General features: G+C 40.5%; 1 protein-coding gene across 11 annotated transcripts in view; it reads right to left on the minus strand.

Moving 5' to 3' along the window:
* PTPRK (protein tyrosine phosphatase receptor type K) overlaps positions 1–24,157 on the minus strand; it is a 581,803-nt gene that overhangs the window by 94,796 nt on the left and 462,850 nt on the right. For all 11 annotated transcript variants that reach the window (XM_084622841.1, XM_084622840.1, XM_084622838.1 and 8 more), the window contains exons 9-13: positions 20,794–20,903; positions 19,465–19,666; positions 15,753–15,858; positions 3,525–3,798; positions 1,006–1,042 (exon numbers count right to left, since the gene is read on the minus strand). In XM_084622841.1, the coding sequence (XP_084478967.1) occupies positions 1,006–1,042; positions 3,525–3,798; positions 15,753–15,858; positions 19,465–19,666; positions 20,794–20,903 (729 nt within the window). The remainder of the gene's footprint in view (positions 1–1,005; positions 1,043–3,524; positions 3,799–15,752; positions 15,859–19,464; positions 19,667–20,793; positions 20,904–24,157) is intronic.

Raw genomic sequence — 24,157 nt, forward strand, 5'->3', positions numbered from 1 at the left:
GAAATATCCACAATGACTCCAAGATCTCTTTCTTGAGTGGTAACAGCTAATTTGGTTCCCATCATTTTATATATATAGTTGCGATTATGTTTTCCAATGTGCATGACTTTGCATTTATCAATATTGAGTAGCGCTAGGCTTCAAAGGAGTTCTGTTCCAGCATTCAGAATCCTTTATTGTTTATGCTGCTAGAATCTAGCAAACCACTTCCTGCTGTTGACACAATCGAGTAACTTTGGAATGAGTGGTTATAAATACAGTCAGAGCAGGAGATACTAATCAGATGTACTCTAAATCCTCATTTGAAGATGAAATAATTTCTTGAATGGACACTGTGTAATTACGCTGCCATGTGTGGGGTCAGTACGATTGACTCTGGCAGCTCTCAATTCAATCTCATACTTGGCTTTCACTTGATATTAAAAAAATTAAAGCCTTCTTCAAATCAACCCTCCCCTATGACTATCCACAAGTCACTGAGCTCTTATTTATGTATATTTACTAGCATCTCTCAATTTGAATAAAAAACACACCCAGCTCTCCAATACCTGTCACCATGACAGACAGATTTAAACAAAAAGAAAAGGAGTACTTGTGGCACCTTAGAGACTAACAAATTTATTTGGGCATGAGCTTTCGTGAGCTACAGCTCACTTCATTGGATGCAACAAGTGTACTTTCAACACTTGAGTCCATGCTGACTAGCTTCTTCCAGTTCTCCAGTTGTTCACAAGGACAAGACTCTGGAGAACACAGACTACTGAAATGAGCTTTACTTATTTTGTCTAAATTCTGCTTACTCCTGGAACAGTATTCTCCTGGCGAAACACCAAAACATAAGAAGTGGCAACTGATTACACGGTAAGTTATCCAGGTGAGTCAAAATATTATGCTGCCAATATAACTGGGCACAAGTACAAATACTGCCTAACAGAAATACCATATTTCATTTGGTCTGAAGCAAGCAAAACATCCCTTTTTCTTGGAGGGGGAAAAACCTCTTACCTTTCGTAGCTATTCGAACACACTGAGTTTTAGTTTCCTGTTGAGGGGGAAAAATTAAAGAAAATATAGTCAATTTCATATTTCAATTTCTCCCACTTCACAAACAGTCTTAGTACTATAGATTAGTATTGCATAGGATACTGAACAGCTCTAGGAATATTAGTGGAGACTGAGTAAACGAATTTTGTCTCTACAGAGCTGGTAATCTGAGTAAAATTGTTAACCAAGTCCTAAACTCTCTAGATTTATAGGTATTTTACCACAAAAGGACTTGCACATATTTTATTTATATATACACACAAATTGTATTTATTTTTTTCCACCAGTGGTTCATGCAGTGCATGAGATCACTCAAAAGTCAGAGAAATGAATTGGTTATACACACTGGGTAAGAGGCAGTTTCAATCTTAACTGAATTTCTTGGCCTTCTTGTGTAATCTCTCTCTTTAAGTATAATAAGACATTGCCTTCAGGATTCCTTCTTTCTTTTCTAGACTCCTCTCACACCCCCAAAAAACCCACAAACAAACACAAGCACACACAAGAATTATTCAACTCAGAATGCCTAAGCCAACTGCTTTGAAAAGCTGTGATGTAGAAATTAATAAAGAGAGGTCCTGAGCTAAAAATTTACATGACATGTTTCAATCAAGAGGCATTTTTCAACTCAGATAAAAGCTCCACTGAGCTGATATTGGAAATGTCAATATAACCTTAACTAAGGAGCATCTTCTTTAGGTATTGCTAATGTATCTGCATTTAAGCTCTCTGCAGCAACCATTGTGTAATGTAGGCCCCAACCCAGAAGAGCACTTTCGCACGCACCTAATTTTAAGCATGTGAGTAATCGCACTGATTTAAAGTTAAGCACGTGCTGAAATATTTTGCAGGGTCAGGGTCACAGGGTACAATGGTATTCTATGTATGTTGTGGTAAAACTGAGAGATACCAGCAACTGGAAACAAAACTAATGAAAACTGTGAGCCCAAATCTGTCCCAAGCTTTTATATCATACCAGAGAAGACCATTTCACAAACACACAGAGCCTCTCTCAAACTGAAGATCAAATTTTTGAAAAAATAGTCTCTCTCACCCCTTTTGGTCATAAACTGTCAAAATACAGAAACTGAAACATGGATCTGTTTGGGGTTTTTTTTGTTTGTATTGGTTGTGTTTATATTTTTCAATCATTACATACTGTATGAAATATCAATTTCCTCAAGAACCTAGTTTAGTTGTTGGAAGCCAACAAAGCTGTTAGATGGGTGAATGGAGAAGGTGAGGGAAATGTGTATGAATGTGTGACAGTTAGCTTTCTTTCCTTTTTGTTTGCCTCGATTAAGTCTAGCAAGAGAAAAGGCTGTCTCGTCAGAAAATTCCTCCAGCTCCAGAGTAGCTCCAGTGTGCAATTTCATTAGATATTGAATTTGTTTCTACCCTTATATGATGAAGGGGCAATTTTCATAATTATAGGTATAGGTGAGACTTCATTCAAAAGACTCAATGGCAGATTTAGTCAATAGCCATGATTTCTTTATTATTAGCCACAGCAGAAATCCAAATAGAAAGGTACAAATGGTTTCTACTTCTTTCAGAAGGACCTGGTGAAGATCATTTGCCTTTAATCTAGCTGCATATCCCGGCAATTTCCCTTAATCCCCCTGCACAGCTGATACAGGGGCTCTATACCCAGAATGTAGCAATTTCCTACAGAACTATACTTATCTAAAATGTAATTCATAAATTGAATATTTAAATACCTCAAGTTACTGTGCTGAATACAGTCCCCCACACCCATATTTCAGTTTACAAAAGAAAATCATTCAATGATAACAGCATGAGGTTTGAAAAGTCATGTTGTTTTTCACACCTGGAACCCTCTTCAGAGTTTAGCTTCCTGTCATTTTGTTCTTTTCAATATACATACAGAATCAGCAGCAGTGCTCAACAACTGTGTCAAAAATGAAGTAAGGAGGCAATGGAAGCAATCCAAAGCCATACCCTTAACTACTGCACAGTAGTCAAACAATCAAAGCAGAGTGGTGTATAAAGATGCTCAGAAACATACCATGGGCCTGGGGTTACTTCACAATCAGTGGATTTTTACTTTTTATTTGATGTTTGGTGTAAGAATCCTGAAAAGTTGACACTGTTTTACTAACCTGCTGAACAAAGTAAGTTCTCTTTGTGCTGCAGTAATTTAATCTTGTGAAGTGTGCAAGTATTGAGCATTAGGAGAAGAATAATGGATGTTATTTACGGAGGAGGCAGAATCACACAGCTGAAATTATTTCACTCAAACTATTACTGAGATTTATTAAATTTTCAGCTAGTAACAGTTACTAAGAAGCAGGCGTAGTGTGAAATATGAATGGCTCAAAGCCATACTGTTACAGTACAGAAGCTAGTGAAAGGTTAAAACAGCACCATCACCAACACAAACTACATCTAACTTTGAGATTCATCACCAAGGATACCTTCTGAGCTATTTCCAACAGGAAAATATGGTCGGTACTTACCTTCTCAACACTGCTCATGGCTTGGAAATAGATATTGTAGCCTTTCCGAGGAGCCAGGGGTGGGTTCCAAAAGCCTTGGTACGTTCTATTGTCACCAACAGTGAAAGGGGCTGGTTCAGGAAGGTTACCAGGGGGCAATTCAGCAGCAAAGTAATATGGTGAGCCTCCGCTTAGAGCATTTTGGTATGTGACTGGGACTTGGTAGCACTCCATCGTGCCTGTTTCTCGCTTTGTTCGGTGTGGATGCAGCTCCTCAACAACAATCTGGTAAGCACTTTTTAAAGAGAGAAAAAATGATCAGGTAATCTGTGATTCTCAAATCTCACACTGCACAAAAACATGATGCCAAATGGCACTGTGGACAGTTTAAAAAGACAGTGGATGCAAAAAGAGAAACAAAAGCTTGGAAAAGTTATGCTGAAGCTATGCAACTCAGGCATCAAATGCTACTCTACTGTTATGCATTTTTTTAAAAAAATAAACCACTTTCAGCCCTAGCCTAGAGCAGAAAAACGATGTTCACTGATTTTATTTTATACATACAATTATTTTATTTCTTCTTACTCTTTCAATACTGTTTCTTTCAACATATTTCTAAAGATACAAAGGAACAAACCAAACCAGAAAATGCCTCTCACCACTGAATTTTTTTGTTATTAAGTAACCCATGAATGACTCTGACATTAACCACAGACACTGTAATAGATTAAGCTCTTTGTCTGATATTCTGAAGCATTTGAAGTTATCATTTCAAAGGAAAATGCTATTATAGAAAGCTCGGCTTCAAGGCCCAACATAATGACTGCCTCCAGGCTGTGCTTGAAGCACCAATTTGCAGTTGTCATATCATTAGAGACAGAATGTGCTGACAGGCTTCTCCACCTCTTGACCTTGCTATGGCATCTATCTTGGCTCAGAGCTATGCAGATCTAAAATACAAGTGACATGCTGTAATACAAGCACAGATGGACAGAAATCTGTCCACTCCACCAAAATAGACTGCCCCATTTCTCTGCAGTTGTCAACGATAAAATGTTACAAATTGCTGAAGCAGATGGCATTCAGCCTATTAAGACTCCAACCCAAACTTGCCAATACCTTTCTTGAAATGGTCCAAAGCTTGGTCACTTTTCAAAATCACCTTCTCTAAAGAGAACAGGTAATTATAATTCTTCTTTCCCTGTTGGGGAACTACATAACTACCGTACATTGCCAGCTCATTACCAGCATGTAATGTTCTGCAGAAGCAGAATGTTTTCTTTAAAGGAAGAACAGAGGTGAGTTCTTATGCTGGGGGAAAAAAAAGTGGATGGGGAATGGGGGAGGGATCTCTCATACCCTAGAGCTTGAAAAATGCTCATTCAATTGTAGGCAAGATTAGAAACAGTTGAATTAACTTGAAAAGATTGTCAGTTTCATTTCTGCTTAAAAGCCTTCCAAACAGGAGGAGTGAAACTGACCAGAGTTTTGGAAGTGTCACTCTGCTGCTTCACATTCTCTGCAGCTCCTTTCTTGTGAGCTGCCAACAGACTGGAATTGACAAGTATTCTGCTCTCTGAAGTGCCAGGGGAGCAGAAAACTTGTCAATTGCAATATCCTGCCAGCTTACACAAATAAAGCCAGCAGGGAGAGTGGAAGGACATCTCAATGTGCACATGTGACTGCAAGAAAACTATCTCCTGGAATATACTGTTGTGTCATTCAGCTCAAAAGCAGAGTTTTTAACAGTTTCATATCAGTCCTTCTAGAGTGAGGGTGTCAATAGTTTATTCAGCTTCAAAAGAATATTGTCTTTTTATTAGCCAAAAATATGACTGTGGGAGTGAAGTAGAAGAGATACATATTAGCCAATTCAACTTTAACAGTGTCCATTTAATTCACTGCAACAACTTTTGATATTTTGCATCAAAATATACTGCAAAATGTGAAGCATGTCATCTGAGTCAGGCTTGGATTTTCAGAAAATCAGTTTCAAATTCTAATAAATTAAAAATCAACCTTCTCCTCCCCAAAAAGTGATTATGATGAAACTGATTTTGCGGGCCACTGTGGCTTAAAAACTACAAACTGTAGAAGGAAGGTCAGAAACATGTACACGGAATCTGTTGGGATGCTTGGGGTTACATAATGATTTTTTACAGTTAAGAAGAAAAAAAAATTAGCATTATTTCTCTTAAGTGCATTTAGGTGCCATAATTAGCAGACAAAGAAAAAATGTTAAATTGGTTATTTCCATTCTTCAACTCCAGATTTTTTTATCCCTCTCGTCAATAATTTTAAAAGGCTTGTGCATACTGTCTTTTGAAATATTCTCCAAATGCAAAACTGAAGGCTCAAAAGGCATATGGAAATTTAAATAGTCCAGTCAGGGCCATTAAGATGCCATCCTTCATCACATCCTTTACCAAAACTATCCCTCCCAGAACACACATCACTACACCAAACATCCACAAATAATATTGTTAAGGGAGAGTACCTTGGTAAAGGGGTGTATGGGGAAGATCCATAAGGTTGCAGTGTCTGGTCTGAGGTGTAAAGAGGTTGTAATAATGGTATAGTGTGGTCCAGTGGGTGGAGGAGTACAGGGTATGTATGGTTGGGAGACTTAACTTTTCATTTTCTTGCTTTTGAGTGTTTGAGTCAAGCATGTTATTTGAGCAGCAGCCCTAACTGCTTCACAACTAAGGTTTTTTGGCATATTCATTAATATATAGGTGAGACCCCATACCCTAAGAGGGCACTTACATGGGCCACTGTCTAGAGTTGAAGAAATCTGTATGATGCAAGTCATATTCTCTTCATCTTGCTGGCAGCCAGCACACAAAGGGAGGAGAAAATGAGAGAAAGAGATAAATAGGAGAATAAATGAAGTTTGGAAGTAATGAAGGACAATAACCAGCACAGAAAGAGGGGGAATAAACAGGATTTGGGCTATTCTAAAGAGAGAGATAGTGCTGAGTAGATTGCCCAAAAGCTCTGAGATTGTTGGCAATGAGAGCTGGGAAGGTAAGCGGAGAGAGAGACCTGAGAGAAAGGGGCAATGTAGCTCTTCTGCTGAGCTTTGGCATATAGAGACCCTTTTTCTTATTTCAAACTGACCTAATTAACCAAAATGCCACAGAACGTACAAGTAAGTAAGGAGCAAGTTAAGGGGCTCAATGCCTGCCACTCTGCCAGCGGACCTCAAACCTCACCCAAAACCAACCCTCAGCTAGGTGCGCATAAATACTGTCCACACTTGGGCCATATCTCAACACAGATTTAACATGTGCTATGTAACCCATTTTAAAAGTCTAGTGTAGACAAGGCACATGATTCCTTTAATATGTGCTAAACGGGTCAAGTTACAACCTAGGCCTTACTAGGTTCCACTGGTAGTCTGGCTCATTACTAACCTAAGTTGTAATTGCTGCCTTATTATTTCCTTCTGTGGTCCATATTGTTGGACTCATGGTGTAATGAAAGCAGCCAGAGGGATAGAAACACATTTCCAATTACGAAAACACCCCTGAAATGTATCTAACGTGTGTCTGAAAGAGATTATTTATAATACATGTGGCTATATCACGGTTTTACTGGCTGTGTTTAGGATGCCCTGCAGAAAGAGACTATAAGTCACTTAATATGGACCACTGAAAGGTAATCACTTTTAACTGCTACTGACTGGGATCTGAATCACTAGTTTGGTGATGAAAAACTACATGTAACGAATTCTGAATCATGCAGTCCCCTCCCCTTTTGCAATTCTTGTCTACAGTTGGTTTAAAACTTCTGGAGGCCATAAAGAAAGCTAGAGACTATGAGATAACACTTGACCAGGAAGACATGATTACAGCTGTAACTACCACAGCATGTTGCGTTTTAAGACGTGATTGACAGCTACCTGTAGATTTGAGTTGGATTAAGGAACATCTGTTTCCTGAGGGCTATGGCAGAGACAAAAGTACAGTAAAACCTAATCTGAGTGAAGTTTTGTCCGTGTTTTTAGAGGCAAATAACTACAGAATTAGTGGAGGTATACAATAAACAATAGGCCTCTATTGGTTGGAAGTAATGAGGACACTAAAGAGATGATTAAATATAATTATTTCTTGACCATCTGTGGATGCCTGGTTTGGAAGAAAAATGAACAGCACACTGCTCAATAAGCTAGACAGCACTGTCCTCTTTGAAGCTGGGAACCAAGAGTTTAGCTCTTATCCTGCACAGTCAGAGCACGTAAGTAGGGTGCAGCAAGGGAAGTGTTAATCATCTTTTAACATCTACCTAGTAATGCTCATTATGACAGTGAAATATGCTTATGGTGCAAACAGAACATCAATGTCAATGTAAGCAGAGTGAAGCTTCACTAAAACTGGTAGTAAATTTCACTGAAATCATAGAAGATTAGGGTTGGAAGAGAGCTCCAGGGTCTGTGAGGGACACGGGGCCTAAGGCAGGCGAGACACCCGCTGGCAGAGAGCGCTCCAAAGGCTGGAAAGAGCTAATTCCCAGGACGACCAGCAGTAGCAGCCACGCCAGTGAGTCTTTGCTTTGCTACACTGCCTTTTTCGAATCGTCCGGGACCTCCCCTGAACGTCATGAGTTTTCAAAGATAACAGCCAATGGCTCTGAAATCACATCAGCCAACTCCCTCAGCACCCTCGGATGCATTGCATCCAGCCCGATGGACTTGTGCATCTCCAGCTTTTCTAAATAGCTGTTACCTGTTCTTTCATCACTGAGGGCTGCTCACCTCCTCCCCATACTGTGCTGCCCGGTGCAGCAGTCTGGGAGCTGACCTTGTCTGTATTGAAGCAATTCAATATAGAATCATAAAGCTGGAAGGGACCTTGAGAGGTCATCTATTCCAGTCCCCTGCACTCAAGGCAGGACTAAGTATTATCTAGACCATCCCTGACAGGTGTTTGCCCAACCTGCTCTTAAAAATCCTCAATGATGGAGATTCCACAACCTCCTTAGGTAATTTATTCCAGTGCTTAACTACTCTGACAGTTAGGAAGTTTTTCCTAATGTCCAACCTAAACCACCCTTGTTGCAATTTAAGCCCGTTGCTTTTGTCCTACCCTCAGAGATTAAGAACAACAATTTTTCTCCCTCCTCCTTGTAACAACCTTTTATGTACTTGAAAACTGTTATGTCTCCCCTCAGTCTTCTCTTCTCCAGACTAAACAAACCCAATTTTTTCAATCTTCCCTCATAGGTCATGTTTTCTAGACCTTTAATAATTTTTGTGGGCTCTTCTGTGGACTTTCTCCAATTTGTCCACAGCCTTTCTGAAATGTGCCCAGAACTGGACACAATACTCCAGCTGAGGCCTAATCAGTGTGGAGTAGATTACTTCTCGTGTCTTGCTTACAACGCTCCTGCTAATACATCCAGAATGATGTTTGCTTTTTTTGCAACAGCGTTACACTGTTGACTCATATTTCGCTTGTGATCCACTATGACCCCTAGAGCCCTTTCTGCAGTACTCCTTCCTAGGCAGTCATTTCCCATTTTGTGTGTGTGCAACTGATTGTTCCTTCCTAAGTGGAGTACTTTGCATTTGTCCTTATTGAATTTCACCCTATTTACTTCAGACCATTTCTCCAGTTTGTCCAGATCATTTTGAATTTTAATCCTATCCTCCAAAGCACTTGCAACCCCTCCCAGCTTGGTATTGTCCACAAACGTTGAAAGAGTACTCTCTATGCCATAATCTAAATCGTTGATGAAGATATTGAACAGAACCGGACCCAGAACTGATCCCTGTGGGACCCCACTTGTTATGTCCTTCCAGCATGACTGTGAACCACTGATGATTACTCTCTGGGAATGATTTTCCAACCAGTTATGCACCCACCTTATAGAAGCTCCATCTATGTTGCATTTCCCTAGTTTGTTTATGGGAAGGTCATGTGAGACAGTATCAAAAGCCTTACTAAAGTCAAGATATACCACATCTACCCTTCCCCCCCCATCTACAAGGCTTGTTACCCTGTCAAAGAAAGCTATCTGGTTGGTTTGACATGATTTGTTCTTGACAAATCCATGCAGACTGTTATTTATCACCTCATTATCTTCTAGGTGTTTGCAAATTGATTGCTTCATTATTTGCTCCATTATCTTTCTGGGTACAGAAGTTAAGCTGACTGGTCTGTAATTCCCTGGGTTGTTCTTATTTTCCTTTTTATAGATCGGCACTATATTTGCCCTTTTCCAGTCTTCTGGAATGTCTCCCGTCTTCCATGACTTTTCAAAGGTAATTGCTAATGACTCAGATATCTCCTCAGTCAGCTCCTTGAGTATTCTAGGATGCATCTCATCAGGCCCTGATGATTTGAAGACATCTAACTTGTCTAGGTAATTTTTGACTTGTTCTTTCCCTATTTTAGACTCTGATCCTACCTCATTTTCACTAGCATTCCCTATGTCCAATCACCACCAACCTTCTTGGTGAAAACCAAAACAAAGAAGTCATTAAGCACCTCTGCCATTTCCACATTTTCTGTTACTGTCTTTCCCCCCTCATTGAGTAACAGGCCTACTCTATGCTTGGTCTCCCTCTTGCTTCTAATGTATTTGTAGAATTTTTTTTGTTTCCTTTTATGTCCCTAGCTAGTTTGATCTCGTTTTGTGCCGTGGCTTTTCTAATTTTGTCCCTACATACTTGTGTTATTTGTTTATGTTCATCCTTTGTAATTTGACCGAGTTTCCACTTTTTGTAGGGCTCTTTTTGAGTTTTAGATCATTGATGATCTCCTGGTTAAGCCAAGGTGGTCAATTGCCATACTTCCTCTCTGAAAAACTGCCAATCACATAGCTTGCAGACCTGGTTTTCAAGATTTGAAAATATTCTCTTTGTATTCTAGTCATGCTTAATTTCAATGAGGAGAAACACTCACGATGGTAAGAGCAAGGATAAAATTGATTGGCCTGGATTTTGTACTGTTTCAGCCTGACTGAAGATTCAGTGTGGAGACCATATGTCTGAATTTCTTTGTTTGGCAAATACCATGAAGTTTGGGGACATAAGGGAAGAAAAGGCCTTCATGGACTCTGATAAATTACTATGTATCTTTCTAGACTGAAAACTAATTCATTCCCTTTTAGGGTTTGTCTAAAGATGCTGGCATATCTTTAGTTGTTCTATTTTGTGTTACAAATATTACTATTTTCTGTTGTAATTTATAACTGTCTGCACTAACCCATCTAGGAATATGTTGGTTCTTTATGGTTAATGCAGTTTATCAAGTGTGCTAATTAAGTGGGAAAGATTTAAGACCTTTTAATATTATGTATAACTGTTCTGGTTCTGATACATGCCCATCACCATAGTATCTGATCACCTCAGACTAAACTTTGCTCAAAATGTTCATTGTACAGCTCAGAGGCAGTCTCTTCATTATCTGGATTTGGTTGAAGCAATTATTAGAGTCTATGGCTCATTGTGCACCGCCTGCTAACACTATGCTGGATCTGAGATGGACAGAGTGACAACAGATTTGTATTGATTATTGGGAAGGCAAAGTGGTATTTTTGTTTTTTAATGTCAATAATAATCTTCATAAAGGATTCAACATTCTGCCTCTTCTCTCATTTTTAATTAGATGTTCAGCTGCATATGTTGTTTAAGTTTAAAGTTTTCATATATATCATAGATCAACATATGCAAGTTATATGCAAAGGACTGTTTGTTATTCTGTAGTTCATCAAAGCAAAGGCTTTCCTGAGCAGGGTGTATAAAATACTATACTACATTATAGTTCCAGTAACGGGGGACTTAATGGCGAGTCTCTGGAAATCACTTTATCATAGGCTGTATTCTAGAATGCTGTTATGTTCCACACAGATCCTTGTGTTTGGCTGCATGTATTCAAAATAAAGAGGAAATGGGGGCAAATGAAGAAGAAAACAGGAAGCCAAGAAGGTCTGAATTTAACCACAGCTATTCCCCTGACTCCCTCTGTTGCCCTGGGCAAGGAACAACCTCCTCCTCCGTTTCCCCACTGGCAAAATGAGATGATGAGACACACTTATTTTTCTTCCCCCTCCACCCAAGTCTTGTAAGAATTAATGTATGTACAGTAATGTGAACACGTCAAGCATTCAATCTCATGGTCACTATGACATTCAGTGGCTTGTCCCAAGTGCTTCTAATTAAACACACGTAGCTGGCCACTCTTTGATCTTGTTGTAATGCTCGGTATGGAAGTACAGGTAGTAACTTTGTCATGGACAGACCTTTGCATCAACTATTTTGAGGAAAGGACACACCTTTTCTGCTAGGGCGAAGGATCTATTTTATTGGCCTGCCCTTAGAAGCTAAATTTCAAAACTCTTGGTGGGGAAATACTTCAGCCCGACTGAAGGTTCAGTGTGGAGACCATATGTCTGAATTTCTTTGTTTGGCAAATACCATGAAGTCTGGGGACATAAGGGAAGCTGACAGTACCTTCTCAGTGGAAAAAAAGGCCTTAATGGACTCTGATAAATTACTATGTATCTTTCTAGACTAAAACTAACTCATTCTCTTTTAGGGTTTGTGCCAACAGACCGCAATACAATACCCTACCAGGCCAAACAGTTATCTTCAGCTATCAATATTCTAAACATGCCATTTACATCATCTTCATGGGTCATCATGGTATAAAGATGGTATGTGACTGATGAAGCTGTGAGGGAAAAAAATCCTGAAACATTAGTGGTGGATGTCATAATCTGACCAACTGCGAGTTTGTGAATTTGATTTACCTTTGTATTTGTTTCTGGACTTCTGTGCTACACTATACACTATTTCCTTTAAAACTACCACAGCTGCATAATTTCAGCATATAAATAAAAAGTGGTACACTTATAAGTTTTCTTTTGTTGGGAGTCAACCAGGCCGCCAAAAATAGTCCCATTGTTTATCATATAACCCCACTGTTCACCTCTTTGTTGCTTCTTCAGTCAGAATGAATAGGGAAGGGTGATCCACTGGAGTTCACAATTCTCAGAACCTCTCAAATTAGTTCATGGGTTTGCAAAACTACTAGAAAACCATTTTTCCTGTAATATGAACAATCTTTTCAAATGCAATTCTTTATGATTACATATATAGAATTATGTGCAATGTTTGCACATACACACACACACACACACACACACACACACTTTCCTTTCCCCAACATTTCCACTTTCACACTTCTTATTTCACGGTCTCCATTTTTCACCGTCTGTTCACTACCCCATTTTTCACTTTAAATTTTCGTTGGTTGCTCCTGACCTGCTGCAGAGATGAGGTTGATGCGAGTGCATCTAAATATGGGTGGTGAAGTCAGGTCTGTCTGAACCGTGCTGCTACTACTAGAGCACTTCTGTGAAGATTAGAGGTGCAGTTGCCCGATAGAATGGAAACACTCTAGACTGATAGTGGTCGGGACCCACCATAAACCTGAGGGATTTTCTGTGGGAAGAGGGAATTGTTACATGAAAGTACACCTCTTTCGCAGAGAGAGCTGTGAACCATGTGTTCTTTTCCAGAGATGGTATTAATGATGCCAGCATAACCATATGGAATTTTAGCTCTTGAACACAAATATTGAGTTGTTGCAGGTCGAGAATGGGTCTCGACTCTCCTTTCTTTTTGGAAACTAGGAAATATTTAAAGTATAACCATTTTCCTCAGCGTTGATGAGGCTTCTGAACTATCACTCCCTGTTGGAGGAGAAATTCTATCTCCTGGAGAAGGATCTCCTCATAAGATTGATCCATGAAGAGGGATGGGGAAGGGAATAGGGAGAAAAACTTGACGGTATAGCTGGAAGGTATGATGTCCACCACCCACTTGTCCATTGTTATTGCTCTCCAATTGTGGGAAAAGAATGATAGATGGTCACCAGAGAATACGTGAGGCTTTGGTGGAAATGGCATCAATAATGGTTTGCCACTTCTGAGCATATTGTCAAAAGTATCTATTGGTGATGTTGGGTTGATGTGGTTGACATGGAAAGTCCAGGATATTGTGACCTTTTCACCCTCTGCCATTTATAAGGTTGTTCTATAGGATTGCTGATGCTGAAATAGCCGAGGAATAGACCTTGGTCTGTAGGGATGTTTATTGTATTTCCTCTTCGGGGCTAGTGTGTGTATATATAGAACCTTGTTGCAATGAGACTTTTTATTGAGGCCCTGAGACTTAAGATATTCGAAGTTTTTGGGAGCTGTGGGTGAAGACTTGCCAGACTTGAACAGGATGGCTGAGAGATCAGTCCTCTTCAGAATGGACTTAAGGAAGAATCTGCTCTTGTGCTTATAAGCGCATTCCCTGCTTTCTTGAGGAAACTTTGATGGAGGGTCTGTTGGTGTAATCTCCCTTGCTCCTACTTCAGGCCTCATGCTAGGGAGGTGCGTTCCTTGATGACTCTGGCCAAAGTAAAAGGGGTATCCCCCAGCCTGGGTATGACTGGAGCCTCATAGCCTTTTCCATGAGGTGCTTTTTAAGCTGAAATTACAACACAAGCTGGGTACGGCTAGGGAAGGGATGATAAATACTGCACCTGGTAAACATATGCACTTCCCCGAGTCAGCACAGGCAGTGCCAGGGGTCATCACTGACCAAGAATTAGTGGGGACAGGAGGGAGTTCCCTGGGGTGGGGAATCTAACTAGCCCCTAACTATACTTAAAAAAATGCCCTAACGCTAAAGATAAAGAAGCAAGTTTTGAAATATTTACAGCTTTTAGTAAAGGAAGCTGAAGAGAAAGGAGAAGCTCTGGACACGGCAGGTTCCAACTCAGGCCATGCAGTGGTTGGTCCATGCCACCCCTTCTACTCTCAATGCAAAGCAAGAAGAGATTGGGGAACAGGTGCAGAAAAATGGACGCTGCTTGCAAGTATTCTCCAGCGTCAGGCTCATGCATACCCACAGTAGACTGCACACAGGGACCACCACTTGAAGAACACCACGTGTTGCTATCCAGGAGCTTCAATGGTTTATAGGAGGGGCAGTCAATAGGTGAACCGTGGGCAAAATCTAAACCGCCAAATGCTTTTGAATGGATCCCAAATCTTTTTATTACTTATCATCATCTTTATTGTTATTTTTTAAATTATGTTCTCTGGAGTCAGGACCTTGACTACCCCTTGACCAAGAAATTTGGACCTTGACAAAAAGTTATTGACTATCCCTGGTTTATAGTTTTATTTATGGATATAATTTCTAAAAGGGAAATGAATCTGAGTAGTTATCTCCTGTGCCAATAATCAAATTAACACCACCATCAGCAAGGCTCTAGAATTACAAACTCTTCATCTCTGTGATAAGGAGTGAAATCTGGCTAGTCCATATTTGGTTTATCTGTACAACTAGACATCTGAAAGGCTGAAACTGTGACCAATCCTATAGATGTGAACATCTAAACACAAATCTATTCTAAGCTATTCAACCTACAGTACCAAGCTACTCTTGAGACTGCTTAATTCTGAATAAAAATGGTGTTTACAAACAGCTCACTTTCTGTACCTTCATGTGGATGAAGTACTGTCCTATTCAAGCAAAAATATTAGTTAAACAAAAGTCTTTGTCAAACAGAAACCAAACATGGATTTCCCACCAACAATGAGAAATTAAAATCTACGATGTAGATTAATCTTTGCAAACAGAATTAAATTATCTTTCAACTGGAAGGAGATAGAGAAAGGTCTCTCAAAATTAATATAACATGAATATTTTAATATGATTAAGGGACACCCCAAATAAAATTTAATAGCTATAACTTGATTTCTAATAAGCACTTCTGGAAGAAGAAGAAAAAGGTCAAATAGTTTGTATTCACCACTGTTATTCTCCTATTTCCTCCAAGCTTCCAATTTTCCAATAATAGCTGTGAAATGCATTATATTATAGCTGATTTTAAATACTGGAGAGGGAGTGTTATCTTCAAATTTGTTTTCTGACGAATACTTTCAAACCTCATATTCCACACATACCAAGAGAGGAAGTGAAATGAAATGGTTCTGAACTGGGGGGTGGGCTAATTGAAACAGAACAGATAGGTTGATGATTCAGGTAATGAATATCTAAAACCCGCTGAAAAATTTACTCTTATTAACTACAGGTCTATTTGTAGTCTTTCTCTAACCAAGAAAAACAAATCTCCTGACATAAATGTCAAATGAATATCACTTAGGCATGAATTGCTTTATTAGCTGCTAGGCAACATGCAATCTACTACAGAAACTCCTTGCTTTTTAAATAAATACCTGATAGGAGCACCTTTGGCTTGAGCTGGTCTCAACAGTACAGTTATGGTAGTGGCAGTTTCATTGAGAGATGCGTCAACTCCTTCATAGTCCGGTAAAGTGGGAGCTGATTAATGTTAAGGAAAAAAAGAAGCAGCAAGAATCAAATTAGCTGAAGCATTGTGAATTTTCATTAGATTCTGTACCTGCACAAAAATTGCACAAAGTCACATTTTCACAGGCTGCTAGAATCTTTCTGATGATTTTTCAGCCAGGGACCCCCTGTTGCATATCTGGAACTCCACCAGTGGTAATAATAAACCTGTAAATATCCCTATATCCGTTAGGTTAGAGAGGTTCATACAGGATAAGGAGTGGAAATGATGGGAGAAGGTGACTACATATTTATTCTTCCTCCATTTGTAAATGACATTTGTACTTTGTTGTTGTTTACAGAGTTTTGCAGAAAAGGAACAAGAAGTCTATAAATCTCTCTTTAGCCTCCTCTTTTCACCTTTTTAATCACCTGTCTTCACACACCCACCCCCAGCAGCCTCCATAATCTCTCTCCATGGCCCTCAATATTTTAGGATCCTTTCAAGTTTCATGTTGACTTTCAAGGAAGAATAGAGGTACACTACTAGATTGGGGAGAGTGATAAAATACTGCTTCTAAATCAGCCTAGTGAAGCTAAAAACTGCTCTACCACTTTTGTAGCACTGCCAAAGATCACACTGGGCAAGGAGGGGAGGCAGTAGTTTCCCTTTGCAGTATCACCTGTGAGTACTCCTTGAGGAGGCATTTTTAAAGGGAAATTTCTGCCTCCCTTTTCCAGCCAGGCACTCAGCAACACTAGAAAAGTGACTGGGGTCACTTAACTTCATTGCATTAAATTGGGATGTTTTAAGTCTCTCAATTAAAACTTTTAAGTGAAAATAAAACTTATAGGCAGACCATTTGGGAGGTTGGTGGGTGTGGGAAGAAAGAAAACCGAGGGCTAAGTGGGGAAATGGAGTGCGAGGGAAGAGGACAGAATAGGAAGAATGAGTTGTATGAGAAATGGGGACAGCAGACTAATTACTCCACTTTAAAAAGAAATAAAAATGTATTTGTTATTTAATTCCCAGAACTTATACTGCATTAGCAGAAGCTGGACAATAAGGAAGTTCATTCCTAAGGGAATTATACTTCACTAGAAAATAAAAAGATAATGGCTGGTTGCATGGAACATTAGAGTGCTCAAAATTGAAATGAAGCTACATGTAAACATGGTCAGTGGGTGGAAAATCCACCACCATCCTGCGTAAATTCTTCCAATGATTAATTACTCTCACCATTAAAAATTTACACCTTATTTCCAGTTTGAATTTGTCTAGCTTTAACTTCCAACCATTGGATCATGTCATACCTTCTTTTGCTATATTCAAGAGCCCATTGCTAAATATTTGTTCCCCATGTAGATACTTACAAGACTATAGTAAAGTCACCGCTTAACATTCTCTTTGTTAAGCTAAATAGATTGAATTTATTGAGTTCATATCACTGTAAGACTTGTTTCCTAATCCTTTAATCAGTTTCCTGGTTCTTCTCTGAAACCTCTCCAATTTATCAACATCCTTGAATTGTGGGCACCAGAACTGGACACAATATTCCAGCAGAGGTCACACCAGTGCCAAATACAGAGGTCAAATAACCTCTTTATTCCTACTCGATTTTCCCATTTATTCATCCCAGGATCACACTGGCTCTTTCAGCCACAGAATCACACTGGGAGATCATGTTCAGCTGATTATCTACCATAACTCCCAAATCTTTTTCAGAGTCACTACTTCCCAGGGTAGATTCCCTCAGCCTTTAAGTATGACCTACATTCTTTGTTCCCATATGTATACATTTACATTTAGCCACATTAAAACCGTACTGTTTGCTTGAGCCCAGTTTACCAAGCCATCTGGATTGCTCTGGATGAGTGATCTGTCCTTTTCATTATTTACCAATCCCCCAGTTTTTGTATCATCTGCAAACTTTATTAGGGATAATTTTTTTGTTTGTTTTCTTCCAGGTCACTGATAAAAAGGGCCACAAACCGATCCCTGTGGGTTCCCCACTGGAAACAAACCTACTTGATGACAATTCTCTGTTTAGAGTTAAATTTTCAGATCCCTCAGCCCAGTTTTTAATGTGTGCAATGTTAATTTTATATTGTTCTAGTTTTTTAATCAAAATATTGTGTGGTAACAAGTCACATGCCTCACACAAGTCCAAGTATATTGCATGAGGAGGGCTTCACACACAGATTTACAGTAACATTTGGAAAAATGTGACCCCCCCCCTTTAGAAACATTTCAAGACATCAATATAGCAGAACGAGGCTGTGGTGGTGTGTTCACCCTATGCTTGCTCTGAAAGAGTTAATGAAGGCTAAGAAGTGGGCTAATTAACCCAACAGGCCACAGCTAAGAGGAATCAGGTGACTAAGTAATTCCCAGACTGAGTGAGGGCACCCAGCTGGGGAGGAACAAGCTGAGATGGGACTATGGAGACAAGAAATGGGAAACAGAAGGGGGCCGCCAGGAAAGTCTGCAGTCAGTCCCTGGGAGAAGGTCTGGCAAACCCAGAGAGCAGGGAAGCCAGGAATGTAGGACAAGGCTCTGGGGAAGGCAGTAAGATCTAGAAGGGAACCAACGGCTGGCTACAGGATCCCTGGGCCGGAACTTGGAGTAGAGGGTGGTCCCAGGTTCCTCTGCCAGCCACTGAAGGAGTGGCACTACAAGGCAGTGAATGGGCAGACTGCCTAGGATGGCTGAAGGAAGACTTTGGTATGCTGGGAGGGGAAAACACGTCGAGTGACCTGGCTGGATGGCTAAGTCATGAAGAGGCAGCAGCAGCTCATGGAACGAGAGAGGGGCTGCAGACCCACAAAGAGACAAAGGATAGTATGCAACCACAAGAAGGGGCATTGTCCTGGTGATCTACTCCCTGGACTTAGCAGGATGATGCACAATCCCAACAGTGAGTTGAGGGAAATAACCTGCTTAGCACTGTTTTAGGTTTTCAACTGACTTATCTTTCTATTGTCTGTCCAGTTCTAAAGTTATCATGCCATATAATCAACTAAATCTCCAAGTTTGGCTTGAGACTAATTTTACTAGTTGCCAGCTCTATGAGTGGTTACCTTATTCTTTGAGAAAAATATTAAAGGATAACACAATTACATCTACCAGTATTTTCCTATCAAATTGTTTATATCTTTATTCTGTAGTTCTCTAGTTTTCATTACATTGAGATTTTTAAGACAATTAGCACCAGTATTCCATGATTCTGCTTCCTTGTTCTGCCATTAAATTACTGTGTCACCTGTAGGTAAATCATTTAATTGCTCTGCACCTCACTTCCCTGATCTGCAAAACCAGTGTAATACTTAACTCAAAAAACATTGAGAGACTTAATTACTTAATGTTTGCAAAGCACTCTGAAATCCCTGGATGAAAAGCACAATAGTTAAAATTAATAAATTGAAAACATTTGAAAATTATAGATGCATAATTTTTTTTTTAATGCACCTGCATACCCTTGGACTTGTAGCAGTATTTAGAGAATATATCCCAAAACATTCCCAGTAAAGTTGAACCACTTTAAATGGGTGGAGTGCATGGTCATTTGTTTTCCCCCTTATTTTTAAAGTTTCAGAAACATATTGTACAAAACAATTGCCCTTTGTTTTTTCAGTTACCTGAGATGTTGGTTGTTACATTGATTGCTGTCGCTGGTCCAAACCCTTTGACTGTGCTGGCACGTATAAAGAATTTGTAGGTAGTACCAGGGTGCAGATGTGAAAACACATGGTGTGTACTATTCCAGACCTTTGATACAGTCTGTGGGGGTCCCGCCACTAGGACAGCAGGATCAAATGACCTTATACTGCTATAGCTGACCTGTTAAAATAATTGTTTTTAAAATTATGTTAGGGCTTTTGGCAGACATGGGCAGAATGTTATCTATTTTCTTATTTGTAAAGGAGATAGATGGCATGCAGATACCTGACAGTAGATATCTTGAGAATATGGTATTTGCTGAATGTTATTTTATTGATAGGTATTAAAATACAATCTGTTTTACGCTTCTTTACCACTATACATACCCTTCCCTCGTCTATCTCCCTACATTCTTAATACCTATAAGCTAGCAGGAAGCATACCTTCTTTACTCTACCTCTTCCAAAAGTCACATTCAAACACTGTCTAAAATCATGCTACGATATTCAAACCCAACAGTGATATATCAGACTCCATTAGCATACTGCAGAGCCTGCACACACTAGAAATTCAAGTATTTTTATGTTTTAATGAATTAAATTAGTACACATTAAGACTCCTCCCTCCTCCACTTAAAAAAAAGGAAGACAGAAAGATAGACTCTTCCTCAGAGTCTGCACATTTTGAAAGTGCCTGCATCCAAGTTCCCTGTGGGTGTATGTTTTTTTCAAGGGCTCACACATTTAGTCATAAAAAAGAATCATTCTAGAATTTGTGTGCTGGTTTCCTTGAAGGGAGGGTAGCCAAAGTTACGGCAAAGCCTAGATAAGTCAATTTCACCATTAATAATCCTCTTCATATTTGTGTGTGTAACCTTCTCTTTCCGCAAATGAGATTCCCCAGGTCTCCACTAAATCACGGCTTTGGAAGGCTGTATATTAATATTACAAGATTTAAAATTAGTGTTTCACTTACTCATGGATTCCATAATTTGTGATAGCCACACAGCAATGCTTCTTGACAAGGCCAACCAATACTATTATGCATTGTGAGAAACTCTAGTCACCACAATAATTCTATTACTCTGTGAAACAGAGTAACAGCTAATTGAACAGAATCTTTCTGCAAACTATAAGCACGTAAAATCATTAGTAATTATTCCCTCACTTTCCAACCTCCTTAGGGTGACCAGATAGAAAGTGTGAAAAATTGGTACACTTTTTTTGGGGTGGTGGTGTATATGAGACAAAGCCCCTAATGTCGGGATGTCTGGTCACCCTAAGCTTCCTAGATGTTCTTTCTATTACCTCATACTGCGTAATGATGCCATTTGGATCCAAAGGTTCTTTCCAGTTCAGGAAGATCTTGTCTTCAAATGGGGTCCCTTTTAGTGATTTTGCAGGTACAGGGCCAGGCACTGCAAATAAATTAGAATTTTAGTGAGCGAGCGAGAGAAGTAAACTGAACATTGGGTGATGATGTACCCTATCCAAGACTGAAGTTAATGAAATCTCTAAATATTAGTATTCCTTTTAATGCAGAAAAAAGGCACAGGCACATATCCAGCTATGCAGGGAATGCAGCCAGTCGAGACCGCACCCCAAACATGATTTCATATGCGTCATGCAAGATAAATTAATTTGGTCTCGCAAAGCACACAGGGAAAAAACCAAACCACATCATAGTCTCAGTCTTTAGTGAACCTCATTAACTTTAATAATAAACCTGTCTCAAGACCAGGACAACGCTTCAGCAGAAGGATTTTGAAGACTGCCTCAAAACCAGCCTTCCAAATCAAAGGCCCATAATCATATAATTAAGTACATGTCATATTGCTCCTCCTGGCATCTACTAAAAGACAGAAATGCTGGGAAACTTTGGTGTCAGTCATCTCTCTTCTAGCTTTGTTTTAAAAACTAAAAATCTTAATTAAAAAACAGCAGTTCAACCACCACCGCCGCTTTCCAGGACAACAACGTTAATGCTGCAGTAGAGCGAGAACTGCCTGCTTCAATCTTTCATATAAAAGAAGTTTTTCAAAGCTTTGACCTGAACTAAGCTAGAATGACCCACGTTTCTTATATCAATGTAATCAGTGAAGGAATGTCCCCCCATCCACGGTATAATAAGGTTTGAAGAGTCACTTTAGGACCCATTACCTGAAGTATGATTCATAATAACTAGTAATCACATCAGTACTAGGTCTGAATGCTTAGTTATCTCCCATTTTCAGTTTACAAGGTTTTCACCACCATCCCGCCGCCCTTGCATAAGGTTCTTTTTAACCATCAGCACTTTGCCTGGAGTTGAGGATGAATGTGTTGAAAGATTGGTGGGAAGGGGGGAGTGCAGAATGAATGTAAGAAAGAGATTTTATTTTTAAAAAGTCTCGCAACTTAACAAGTTGTTTTGATTTAAATATCCAAGCATATATTTGTCTTCCCTAAAAAGGAATTAGTTCCCTTCTCCTCCCTCCCCCCTTAATCCAACATGCAATGAGCTTCAGACATGACATTTCCTGGAGATTTATTTTCAAAGTATCTTGCAATTTTGTAAGGGGCAAAAATAAATTAAAAATCACTGGATCAAAGGAAGTGCTGTGCACCGTGTTAACAGCATCAAGGAACAGAGAGTGGCCTGTCACAACAGCAAGATTTATTTCAGTCAACATGGAAGATGTAAATGATGAGCTGACCTCTGGGATAGGCAGAATAATTTGATACATTAATAATAAATTCATGGAGTCAGAGAAGCCCACAAGTAAACAGATGAGACTCCAACACAACTTCATAGGAACTGTTCATCCATCTGTCAGTTGAAGACTTGGGAGAAGTTAACTAAATGCAAATACTGCTGTTTTGCTTCACTATACTGACACAGATTGTGTAGTGGATAAAGGCTGATGTGCCATGACAGCCCCTCTGTGCTGTTTGTGGTATTCAAGGATGCTGTCATATGCATCATTCTATGTTTCATGGGAATGCTCGGCTGCTTCTCTTCTCCACAGCTCAAATGAATCATACTGTTGCGTGTAGTCTGACCCAGGTGATACCTTTCATTTTACATCTGAATGTGTGTATAAGAATGTATGGGAGTGCAGCTAGAGAATTCCAAACACACTTGCTTATATTTTGCTAAAACAGTTTTGAAAATAGCATTGGAGTGGAAGGGATAAACAAGTGTCCACACATTGTTTGCAAAGACACCGGAAAAATTATTTATTGTGTCTTCTTTTTTAAGAGATTGTGCTGCATAGAGGAGTGAAACTGGACACAGGATACGGGAGTCTTGTGTTTTCGTGCACCCTCCCACATTTCTTTTTAAACACCCAAGCAGGAAAAGCCCACAGACTGATTGCACTGCATGATCATAGTCTGTGCCTCTGCGCTATAATATTCTTTAACGGTGGCAGCAATAATGTTAAACTGACTGGCACTAGTTAGTTACGTGATTCTATTTCCACAGACACCAAAAAAGCATTAGAACAAAAGTTCAAACTCTGATTATAAACCTCTACTGCTGAGAATGCCAGATACATAAATTGGGGGGAGTGGGAAGGGAAGTAGAGGAAAAAATAAGAGCCTAGAAACAAAGGTTGGCAAGTGAGGAGAGGGATATATGAAAGCAAAGAGATTCTGAAGAGGAGTGTATCTGTAAACCAGTGGGCAGATTCACCAACCAGGTTAGTCAAAATAAAGCCTAAATTCTCAAGTTCCGTCCCCATGTCCCTTACCTCAGGGCTAGTTTTATTAACAAAAATATTAGTCAACGTACTGCAGGACACCAGGCAACAAAGGCCTCTCTCTAGGGTTGCCAACTTTCTAATTGCACAAAACGGAACACTCCTGCCCCGTCCCTTCTCCAAGGCCCCGCCCCCTACTTGCTCCATTCCTCCTCCCTCCATTGCTCGCTCTCCCCCACCCTCACTCACTTTCACCGGGCTGGGGTAGGGGATTGGAGTGGGCTCTGGGGATGAGTGGTTTGGAGTACGGGAGAAGGCTCCGGGCTGGGGCAGAGGTATGGACTCTGGGCAGGCCAGAAATGAGGGGTTCAGTGTGAGAGAGAGCTCTGGGCTGGGGCAGAGTTCGGGGGGCGGGTGAGTGCTCTGGGGTGGGACTGGGGGATTCGGGGTGCAGGAGGTGCTCTGTGCTGGGCCGAGGAGTTCGGGAGGGGGTGCTGGCTCTGGAGATGAGGGGTTTGGGGTGTAGGAGGGGGTTCTGGGGGGGCCAAGGAGTTTGGAGTGAGGGAGGGGGTGTGGGCTCCAGCTGGGGTGCAGGAGGGGCTCCAGGCTCAGGCAGGGGGTTGGGGTGCAGGGGGGTGAGGGCTCCAGCTGGGGGTGTGGGCTTTGGGGTGAGGCTGGGGATGAAGGGTTTGGGGTGTAGGACAGGGCTCAGGGCTGGGGAAGAGGGTTGGGATGTGGGAGGGGTTCAGGGTCCCAGAGGCGCTTACTGCAGCTACCAGGAAGCAGCCGCCAGGTTCCGGCAGCCATTAGGTGCATGGGCAGCCAGGGCGGCTCCACACACTGCCCTTGCGCCCACAGGCGCCACCCCTGCAGCTCCCACTGGTTGTGGTTCCCAGCCAATGGGAGCTGCGGAGTCGGTACTCAGAGTAGGGACAGCACGCGGAGACTCTCCGGCTGCCCATGCACCTACAGGCTGCAGGGACCTGGCG

This window comes from Lepidochelys olivacea, assembly GCF_965140295.1.
Source record: "Lepidochelys olivacea isolate rLepOli2 genome assembly, chromosome: 3".
NCBI classification, from domain to species: domain Eukaryota; kingdom Metazoa; phylum Chordata; order Testudines; family Cheloniidae; genus Lepidochelys; species Lepidochelys olivacea.